Source organism: Pseudorasbora parva, chromosome 6 (assembly GCF_024679245.1).
Source record: "Pseudorasbora parva isolate DD20220531a chromosome 6, ASM2467924v1, whole genome shotgun sequence".
Lineage (NCBI taxonomy): Eukaryota > Metazoa > Chordata > Actinopteri > Cypriniformes > Gobionidae > Pseudorasbora > Pseudorasbora parva.
In genome coordinates this window covers 2,389,793-2,402,028 of record NC_090177.1, presented here as the reverse complement: position 1 = coordinate 2,402,028, position 12,236 = coordinate 2,389,793, and the positions used below count along the sequence as shown (strand labels likewise).

Genomic DNA, 12,236 nt, shown 5'->3' with positions numbered 1-12,236 from the left:
ACAAACATCAGACACACATGCTTTGCTTCCGAAGGACATACACAACTTTTAAATTAATATATAATAAGAGTACCCCTACCTCATTCACAAAAAACAGTACATTAATACATATGAAAATGGATTATTTCGCTTTTATGCATCGATGAATAGTTCACATGCTTTGTAAAAATGATCCGCTGTCAATGGTTCTAGTTTATTTCGGCTGCATAAGTCCACGATCCCCTAATCTAACCATACAGATCTGTTTTTATCACTTCCCCGGTTGAAACACCTGACCTTTCAAAGCCAGCCAAAATGCCCCCCACTCAATGGAACAAGGATCTGTCCAAAAGGGCTCCATTTCCAAAAAAACAGCTTGTTGATCCACGAAGTCTTAACAGTGCTCTTGGGATCGCAAGTGAAAATCCAATTACACTGCGCCACTGTTAGCAAAGACTGACCTAAAATGAGCTCCGGCCAACAATCCTCAAGTCATGACTGAAAGGACTTTACAAGGAGAGCTTACAACCTTTGGTTCTCTTCACCTCATAAACCACAACAAGAGCTTCCTCATGATATTTTCACCACAAATACACCAATGCAAGTCATAGACCTTAAATATGCACTGCAAAAAATGCTCTTTTTACTTATGGGTCCTTCACATGGTGCGATTTTTCAAAATCCTTCGCGAATGTTACTTGCCAGACTGGACGAGCATGATCCCCGATGTAAGCTGTCACACTGTAAGATCTCAGCTGGCATTAATGTCAGACGGTACGATAGTCGAGGCGCGCTAAAACGGACGCGCACAAGAAAACTCGTCCGGTGTTTTATATCTTCAATGAATGACGCGTTCGGTGACAGTGAGCTGCATTACACGCGGGACTGAAATGGAGGCTAGAAAGAAATCTCTAGCTCTCGTTTTGGTCATAGTTTGTCTTGAAAAACGAGATATTTGACGGTCGTCGTAGGAGAAGTCACACTGCAGGATTGTGTGCCAAATCTTCTGACACTGCCAGAATTTCGTTGGAGGTCAAATTTGATCGCATCGGCTGTCGGTGAACATGTCAAACTAACGACCAAAGACGTCAGATTTTAGCCTAGGATCAGAGGAATCTTTTAGGATTTGCTAAATTTGTCTCAGACGGCCAAATCGTGGGCAAAATCGCACAGTGTGCACCCGGCTTTAGGAATTTTGTCTTGTTTCTAGTCTAAATATCTAACAATTCCTAAAGGACAACTCCAGTGAGAAATGCCCCTAGGGGTAATTAACAGATGGTTAGCGAGTAGATCGTGCTCTGGGATGCGTTTTCATGACAATCGAATGTAAAGAGTTTTATCTCTAAAAACAGATTAGCTTATAACGCTAGTATATGGGGCATATAATAAGTGAAATTAAATCGCTAGTTAATACCACTAACAAGGCTCAAAATCAACCTGGTCTCACTGGAAAAACGTACCTGTGGCAATGTTTTTGCAAACCACAAAATATGTACCAATAGTTACATATCACTGCAGTTTCAAAGCGAAATGTCCACTAGAGGCAGTAAAACAGCGACATTTTTTATCAGGGTTTTTTTTTTCCATTGTCCATGATTTGTAAACAAATACATTTTGAAGTTTGCGTCACTTAACCAGCTCCATATGTTCGGATTTTCTGACCTATTAAGCTTGCTCGATAGCTCAGCTGGTACAGATTTGTGCTTGCAATACTGAAAGCTCGGGTACGAATCCCGTGAAGAACGAGTCATGATAAAAGAGGAGTTCAAAACACAAGATAAAATTACATGGATACAATCTTATTTTTGTCACATTTGCTTTTGTTAACACTATCGGGTAGGTTTAGGGTTTAGTGTGGGTGTACGTTAAAAAACCAACGTAACAAAAAATGCCAGATTCACGCACATCTGGACAGTGCCGCCCAGTGGACATTCACTTTGAAACTGCAGTGATATGTACCAATTGGTATGTATTTTGTGGTTTGCAAAAACGTTGCCACAAGTAAGTTTTTCCAATGAGACCAGGTTGCTCAAAATAGCCTCACACTAACACGGCAGCATAATGTGGATAGCTACATACAAACCGAAGCATTGAGAACTTCGTAAGAGTACAAACAGTTTAAAGGGGGAGTGAAACACTCAGTTTCAGTCAATCTCATGTCAATCTTGAGTACCTATAGTATTGCATCCTATAGATTGCAGTATCTATAACTAGTACTTAGTAGTATTGCATCCTTCATATCTCCGAAAAGTCTTTAGTTTTATTATATTTATAAAAGAAAGATAGGCTGTACCGAGTCTTTCTGGAAAAAACTGAGTGCCTGCGTATCGTGTGGGCGGAGCTAAAGAATGGTGAGGCGTATCGTGTGGGCGGAGCTAAAGAATGACGAGGCGTATCGTGTGGGCGGAGCTAAAGAATGACGAGGTGTATCGTGTGGGCGGAGCTAAAGAATGGTGAGGCGTATCGTGTGGGCGGAGCTAAAGAATGACGAGGCGTATCGTGTGGGCGGAGCTAAAGAATGACGAGGCGTATCGTGTGGGCGGAGCTAAAGAATGACAAGGCGTATCGTGTGGGCGGAGCTAAAGAATGACGAGTGCACACAAAGCGGTGACGTCCTCAAGCGTGGAGAAACCCATGGCTATCGATCTCAGCTAATAGAGATATGATCCAGAATCAGATCCGGAGGCTGAAATAAACTGAACAGGAGAAGCAGCAGCAGCAGGACGTCCGTCTCTGTGGTATGGACTGTATTTAGTGGCCTCTCCACATTTGTGTGTGTTTACTCGCAGTTTATGAGGACATGATTCGGTTTATGGACTATTGTATGCGACTAAACCTTAGCAGTAGCAAGCAAAACGGTTTTGCACGTCAGACTAGTGTAACGTTATACAGAGAACAGCAATGGAGTCCGTTAGCGCATTTGAATGACGAAGCACGCGATCGTGTCGTTTACTGATGTTTACTCACGCGACGATAGCCGACAGCACAGACATCTGAAGCAGTTTAACTCACCGGCTGCTTCCAAAGCAGGACCGAACCTTTATCGCTGGGACCGCTCCGTCAAAAACACACTTCTTTGGTATGATTTGGTGAAGTCCTGTGACAGCAGTGACCGTGGAGATCCACTTTGAGACGCGACTGAAGCGATGTTGTGAAGCTTCCCGTCATTTCTGCGTTCAAATCGGTTCAAATGCAGCGCTGCCTTCCCAGAATGCTGTGCTGAAGCGTTGAAGTCGCTCGACGTCACCCATAGGAATAAAGTGGAGCGCGGCGCGGACTATAACGACAGAAGTGTTCACGGACGACTGGATCTGCAGCTGAGCGAGTGTTTATGGGCGTGCATTTCCTCTCTCGCTCTAGTCACGCGCGCGCGTGACTAGAGCGATTTTTGCTTAAAACAGGCAAAATGATCTGCCAATGGGGTGAGAAAAATAATCTTGTTTCTTGTTTCCATCCCAATCAGTTTCTCACCCAAGAATTTTTAGATATTTGGACTGGAAACAAGAGAAAAATACTAAATAAGAAGAGCATTTTTTGCAGTGTGACAAAATGATATCCTCCGGCTGAGTTAGGTGAGCTTAAACTGACACCAGTTTTGCCTTTGAAGCTGCAACATGGGACTGTTCCTCTCGTCCCCCTGCAGAGTGCCTTTCCTCTAAAAGACGACCCTTGACTTTTGGGGGTTCTCAGGTTCCAAAGGGGTTCCCAATTCCTTGAGCAAAGCTACATCTCTGGAAGTGTGAACAGACCTCCGCTTGCCCCGAAACACCACACAGGGTCTTTATTCTTGTCTGTAACCCAATCTGGCCGCTGCTGAGACGGGTCTTGCCGTCATGGTGGCGGTAACAGATACTGTATGAACGACGTGAAGGATGAAACTCTGCGTCTCAGTGCTGCAAACAGCCCATAATTCAGCTCAAACTGTGCGATATTGAAGAAAAATGCGATATGCAATACCTTCACTGTAAAAAAAAAATGTAAGTGTAAATGTAACTTAAAAAAGTAAGTAACCTGGTTGCCTTTAAATTGAGTTAATTGAAATTCAAAATTTGAGTTGATACAATGAAGGAAATTTGTTTAATAAATAGAAACTCAAAATATTATTGTATCTGAACCACATAAAAAAAACTTGATAAATCATGAAAATACCACAATTTGGCTTCACAGCGTCATCAGAAATAAAACACACAATTACCCAATATGCTTACAAAATCTTTTAATAATCTTTTTATAAAGGTTGTCGAATCTCAAAAAATGTTCATTGTATTAACTAAAAAATTTAATTTCAATGAACTCAAAATTTTAAGGGAACCAGGTAACTTTTTCAAAAAAATGTTTAACAGTGTTGTTAATTAATGCGATATTCGATATGTAATACGATATTGCAATTAGTGTGTAAAATCTCTTTAAATTATATTTAAAAAAAACATTTAAAAACTAAGAATGACACCATTTGTGTTTCACATTCTCTCTCGGAAAAGAAAGCATCGCTACAACTTCTGAAAGTGACGAGTAGTGTTTTAGAAAACATTATGTTACAAATCGTTCACGTTTCGGTGTGTGTGTGTGTGTGTCACACAGCGCAAGACTGCAAGTTATTGTTTTTCGCAAATTATTGCGTTTAATAGCTCTTTTTAACATCAAGCAAGTCCCATTAGTAACCGTCATGAGCCCAGTCTGTTCTCTGCTATGCGTCGACCTAAAGTGGACACTCTTCACAATGTTGACGTAGCCTATTAAAATCATTCAGATATTGCGTGCCGTTGTGATATGCATATTGCGATATGTACATTTGTGATATTTTGATAATTTCGATATATTGCACAGCCCTAGCTCAAACAGTGTGCGGGAGAACTTACCTTCAGACCTGGTTCACCTCTAGGACCCTGTGGACCCGACCGTCCTCTTTCACCCTGAAATAATGAAAGAGAAGATACTCAGTGTGTCCTCCATCCCCTGGATGAGCATTCATGCACAGCTGATTTAGCCAACATTTACTCTTTGCCCTCACATCCAGGCTCTTCTTTCATGGAACCCAAACAAAAATGTTTTGTCAAGTTTTAGTTGACTTAATGTCTAGTCATGTTTTAGTCACATTTTCATCAAGCTAATACCTATTATTTTGCTCTGAATTATAATCAATTATAATAAAGAGAAATGTATTTGTATTCATTTTATAACATTTATTACCATTCATTATAGACGAGATTCATGTTTGGATCTATTACAGTTCAATATAGTCGAGATTCATGTTTGGATTTATTACAGTTTAATATAGTTGAGATTCATGTTTGGATTTATTACAGTTCAATATAGTCGAGATTCATGTTTGGATTTATTACAGTTCAATATAGTCGAGATTCATGTTTGGATTTATTACAGTTCAATATAGTCGAGATTCATGTTTGGATTTATTACAGTTCAATATAGTCGAGATTTATGTTTGGATTTATTACAGTTTAATATAGTCGAGATTCATGTTTGGATTTATTACAGTTCAATATAGTCGAGATTCATGTTTGGATTTATTACAGTTCAATATAGTCGAGATTCATGTTTGGATTTATTACAGTTCAATATAGTCGAGATTCATGTTTGGATTTATTACAGTTGAATATAGTCGAGATTCATGTTTGGATTTATTACAGTTCAATATAGTCGAGATTTATGTTTGGATTTATTACAGTTCAATATAGTCGAGATTCATGTTTGGATTTATTACAGTTCAATATAGTCGAGATTCATGTTTGGATTTATTACAGTTCAATATAGTCGAGATTCATGTTTGGATTTATTACAGTTCAATATAGTCCAGATTTATGTTTGGATTTATTACAGTTCAATATAATCGAGATTTATGTTTGGATTTATTACAGTTTAATATAGTCGAGATTCATGTTTGGATTTATTACAGTTCAATATAGTCGAGATTCATGTTTGGATTTATTACAGTTCAATATAGTCGAGATTCATGTTTGGATTTATTACAGTTCAATATAGTCCAGATTTATGTTTGGATTTATTACAGTTCAATATAATCGAGATTTATGTTTGGATTTATTACAGTTTAATATAGTCGAGATTCATGTTTGGATTTATTACAGTTCAATATAGTCGAGATTTATGTTTGGATTTATTACAGTTTAATATAGTCGAGATTTATGTTTGGATTTATTACAGTTTAATATAGTCGAGATTTATGTTTGGATTTATTACAGTTCAATATAGTCCAGATTTATGTTTGGATTTATTACAGTTCAATATAGTCGAGATTCATGTTTGGATTTATTACAGTTCAATATAGTCGAGATTTATGTTTGGATCTATTACAGTTTAATATAGTCGAGATTCATGTTTGGATTTATTACAGTTCAATATAGTCGAGATTCATGTTTGGATTTATTACAGTTCAATATAGTCCAGATTTATGTTTGGATTTATTACAGTTCAATATAATCGAGATTTATGTTTGGATTTATTACAGTTTAATATAGTCGAGATTCATGTTTGGATTTATTACAGTTCAATATAGTCGAGATTCATGTTTGGATTTATTACAGTTCAATATAGTCGAGATTCATGTTTGGATTTATTACAGTTCAATATAGTCCAGATTTATGTTTGGATTTATTACAGTTCAATATAATCGAGATTTATGTTTGGATTTATTACAGTTTAATATAGTCGAGATTCATGTTTGGATTTATTACAGTTCAATATAGTCGAGATTTATGTTTGGATTTATTACAGTTTAATATAGTCGAGATTTATGTTTGGATTTATTACAGTTTAATATAGTCGAGATTTATGTTTGGATTTATTACAGTTCAATATAGTCGAGATTTATGTTTGGATTTATTACAGTTCAATATAGTCGAGATTTATGTTTGGATTTATTACAGTTTAATATAGTCGAGATTCATGTTTGGATTTATTACAGTTCAATATAGTCGAGATTCATGTTTGGATTTATTACAGTTTAATATAGTCGAGATTCATGTTTGGATTTATTACAGTTTAATATAGTCGAGATTCATGTTTGGATTTATTACAGTTTAATATAGTCGAGATTCATGTTTGGATTTATTACAGTTTAATATAGTCGAGATTTATGTTTGGATTTATTACAGTTTAATATAGTCGAGATTCATGTTTGGATTTATTACAGTTTAATATAGTCGAGATTCATGTTTGGATTTATTACAGTTTAATATAGTCGAGATTCATGTTTGGATTTATTACAGTTTAATATAGTCGAGATTCATGTTTGGATTTATTACAGTTCAATATAGTCGACATTCATGTTTGGATCTATTACAGTTTAATATAGTCGAGATTCATGTTTGGATCTTACAGTTTAATATAGTCGAGATTCATGTTTGGATTTATTACAGTTTAATATAGTCGAGATTCATGTTTGGATCTATTACAGTTTAATATAGTCGAGATTCATGTTTGGATTTATTACAGTTTAATATAGTCGAGATTCATATTTGGATTTATTACAGTTCAATATAGTCGAGAATTATGTTTGGATCTATTACAGTTGAATATAGTCGAGAATTATGTTTGGATCTATTACAGTTGAATATAGTCGAGATTCATGTTTGGATTTATTACAGTTCAATATAGTCGAGATTCATGTTTGGATTTATTACAGTTTAATATAGTCGAGATTCATGTTTGGATTTATTACAGTTTAATATAGTCGAGATTCATGTTTGGATTTATTACAGTTGAATATAGTCGAGATTCATGTTTGGATTTATTACAGTTTAATATAGTCGAGATTCATGTTTGGATTTATTACAGTTGAATATAGTCGAGATTCATGTTTGGATTTATTACAGTTGAATATAGTCGAGATTCATGTTTGGATTTATTACAGTTCAATATAGTCGAGATTCATATTTGGATTTATTACAGTTCAATATAGTCGAGATTCATGTTTGGATTTATTACAGTTGAATATAGTCGAGATTCATGTTTGGATCTATTACAGTTTAATATAGTCGAGATTCATATTTGGATTTATTACAGTTCAATATAGTCGAGATTCATGTTTGGATTTATTACAGTTTAATATAGTCGAGATTCATATTTGGATTTATTACAGTTCAATATAGTCGAGAATTATGTTTGGATCTATTACAGTTGAATATAGTCGAGAATTATGTTTGGATCTATTACAGTTGAATATAGTCGAGATTCATGTTTGGATTTATTACAGTTCAATATAGTCGAGATTCATGTTTGGATTTATTACAGTTTAATATAGTCGAGATTCATGTTTGGATTTATTACAGTTTAATATAGTCGAGATTCATGTTTGGATTTATTACAGTTGAATATAGTCGAGATTCATGTTTGGATTTATTACAGTTTAATATAGTCGAGATTCATGTTTGGATTTATTACAGTTGAATATAGTCGAGATTCATGTTTGGATTTATTACAGTTGAATATAGTCGAGATTCATGTTTGGATTTATTACAGTTCAATATAGTCGAGATTCATATTTGGATTTATTACAGTTCAATATAGTCGAGATTCATGTTTGGATTTATTACAGTTGAATATAGTCGAGATTCATGTTTGGATTTATTACAGTTTAATATAGTCGAGATTCATGTTTGGATCTATTACAGTTTAATATAGTCGAGATTCATATTTGGATTTATTACAGTTCAATATAGTCGAGATTCATGTTTGGATTTATTACAGTTTAATATAGTCGAGATTCATATTTGGATTTATTACAGTTCAATATAGTCGAGAATTATGTTTGGATCTATTACAGTTGAATATAGTCGAGAATTATGTTTGGATCTATTACAGTTGAATATAGTCGAGATTCATGTTTGGATTTATTACAGTTCAATATAGTCGAGATTCATGTTTGGATTTATTACAGTTGAATATAGTCGAGATTCATGTTTGGATTTATTACAGTTCAATATAGTCGAGATTCATGTTTGGATTTATTACAGTTGAATATAGTCGAGATTCATATTTGGATTTATTACAGTTTAATATAGTCGAGATTCATGTTTGGATTTATTACAGTTGAATATAGTCGAGATTCATGTTTGGATTTATTACAGTTCAATATAGTCGAGATTCATGTTTGGATTTATTACAGTTGAATATAGTCGAGAATTATGTTTGGATCTATTACAGTTGAATATAGTCGAGAATTATGTTTGGATCTATTACAGTTGAATATAGTCGAGATTCATGTTTGGATTTATTACAGTTCAATATAGTCGAGATTCATGTTTGGATTTATTACAGTTCAATATAGTCGAGATTCATGTTTGGATTTATTACAGTTCAATATAGTCGAGATTCATGTTTGGATTTATTACAGTTCAATATAGTCGAGATTCATGTTTGGATTTATTACAGTTCAATATAGTCGAGATTCATGTTTGGATTTATTACAGTTCAATATAGTCGAGATTCATGTTTGGATTTATTACAGTTTAATATAGTCGAGATTCATATTTGGATCTATTACAGTTCAATATAGTCGAGATTCATGTTTGGATTTATTACAGTTTAATATAGTCGAGATTCATATTTGGATCTATTACAGTTCAATATAGTCGAGAATTATGTTTGGATCTATTACAGTTGAATATAGTCGAGATTCATGTTTTGATTTATTACAGTTCAATATAGTCGAGATTCATGTTTGGATTTATTACAGTTCAATATAGTCGAGATTCATGTTTGGATTTATTAAAGTTCAATATAGTCGAGAATTATGTTTGGATCTATTACAGTTGAATATAGTCGAGATTCATGTTTTGATTTATTACAGTTCAATATAGTCGAGATTCATGTTTGGATTTATTACAGTTTAATATAGTCGAGATTCATGTTTGGATTTATTACAGTTCAATATAGTCGAGATTCATGTTTGGATTTATTACAGTTCAATATAGTCGAGATTTATGTTTGGATTTATTACAGTTCAATATAGTCGAGATTTATGTTTGGATTTATTACAGTTCAATATAGTCGAGATTCATGTTTTGATTTATTACAGTTCAATATAGTCGAGATTCATGTTTTGATTTATTACAGTTCAATATAGTTGAGATTCATGTTTGGATTTATTACAGTTGAATATAGTCGAGATTCATGTTTGGATTTATTACAGTTCAATATAGTCGAGATTCATGTTTTGATTTATTACAGTTTAATATAGTCGAGATTCATGTTTTGATTTATTACAGTTCAATATAGTCGAGATTCATGTTTGGATTTATTACAGTTCAATATAGTCGAGATTCATGTTTGGATCTATTACAGTTCAATATAGTCGAGATTCATGTTTGGATTTATTACAGTTGAATATAGTCGAGATTCATGTTTGGATTTATTACAGTTGAATATAGTCGAGATTCATGTTTTGATTTATTACAGTTCAATATAGTCGAGATTCATGTTTTGATTTATTACAGTTCAATATAGTCGAGATTAATGTTTGGATTTATTACAGTTTAATATAGTCGAGATTCATGTTTGGATTTATTACAGTTTAATATAGTCGAGATTCATGTTTGGATTTATTACAGTTCAATATAGTCGAGATTCATGTTTGGATTTATTACAGTTTAATATAGTCGAGATTTATGTTTGGATTTATTACAGTTGAATATAGTCGAGATTCATGTTTTAATTTATTACAGTTCAATATAGTCGAGATTTATGTTTGGATTTATTACAGTTCAATATAGTCGAGATTTATGTTTGGATTTATTACAGTTCAATATAGTCGAGATTCATGTTTGGATTTATTACAGTTCAATATAGTCGAGATTCATGTTTGGATTTATTACAGTTCAATATAGTCGAGAATTATGTTTGGATCTATTACAGTTGAATATAGTCGAGAATTATGTTTGGATCTATTACAGTTTAATATAGTCGAGATTCATGTTTGGATTTATTACAGTTCAATATAGTCGAGATTCATGTTTGGATTTATTACAGTTTAATATAGTCGAGATTCATGTTTGAATTTATTACAGTTCAATATAGTCGAGATTCATGTTTGAATTTATTACAGTTCAATATAGTCGAGATTCATGTTTGGATTTATTACAGTTTAATATAGTCGAGATTCATGTTTAGATTTATTACAGTTCAATATAGTCGAGAATTATGTTTGGATCTATTACAGTTGAATATAGTCGAGAATTATGTTTGGATCTATTACAGTTTAATATAGTCGAGATTCATGTTTGGATTTATTACAGTTCAATATAGTCGAGATTCATGTTTGAATTTATTACAGTTCAATATAGTCGAGATTTATGTTTGGATTTATTACAGTTCAATATAGTCGAGATTCATGTTTGGATTTATTACAGTTCAATATAGTCGAGATTCATGTTTGGATCTATTACAGTTTAATATAGTCGAGAATTATGTTTGGATCTATTACAGTTGAATATAGTCGAGATTCATGTTTGGATTTATTACAGTTTAATATAGTCGAGATTCATGTTTGAATTTATTACAGTTCAATATAGTCGAGATTCATGTTTGAATTTATTACAGTTCAATATAGTCGAGATTTATGTTTGGATTTATTACAGTTCAATATAGTCGAGATTCATGTTTGGATCTATTACAGTTTAATATAGTCGAGAATTATGTTTGGATCTATTACAGTTGAATATAGTCGAGATTCATGTTTGGATTTATTACAGTTCAATATAGTCGAGATTCATGTTTGGATTTATTACAGTTCAATATAGTCGAGATTCATGTTTGGATTTATTACAGTTTAATATAGTCGAGATTCATGTTTAGATTTATTACAGTTCAATATAGTCGAGATTCATGTTTGGATTTATTACAGTTCAATATAGTCGAGATTCATGTTTGGATTTATTACAGTTCAATATAGTCGAGATTCATGTTTGGATCTATTACAGTTCAATATAGTCGAGATTCATGTTTGGATCTATTACAGTTTAATATAGTCGAGATTCATGTTTGGATCTATTACAGTTTAATATAGTCGAGATTCATGTTTGGATTTATTACAGTTCAATATAGTCGAGATTCATGTTTGGATTTATTACAGTTTAATATAGTCGAGATTCATGTTTGGATCTATTACAGTTTAATATAGTCGAGATTCATGTTTGGATTTATTACAGTTCAATATAGTCGAGATTCATGTTTGAATTTATTACAGTTCAATATAGTCGAGATTCATGTTTGAATTTATTACA

The 12,236-nt window shown here is 33.2% G+C and overlaps 1 protein-coding gene across 1 annotated transcript in view; it reads right to left on the bottom strand.

The window, feature by feature from the left end:
* Positions 1-12,236, bottom strand: part of LOC137078211 (collagen alpha-1(XXIV) chain-like) — a 247,343-nt gene that overhangs the window by 141,432 nt on the left and 93,675 nt on the right. The window contains exon 7 of the mRNA XM_067445327.1: positions 4,839-4,892. Within this exon, the coding sequence (XP_067301428.1) occupies positions 4,839-4,892 (54 nt within the window). The remainder of the gene's footprint in view (positions 1-4,838; positions 4,893-12,236) is intronic.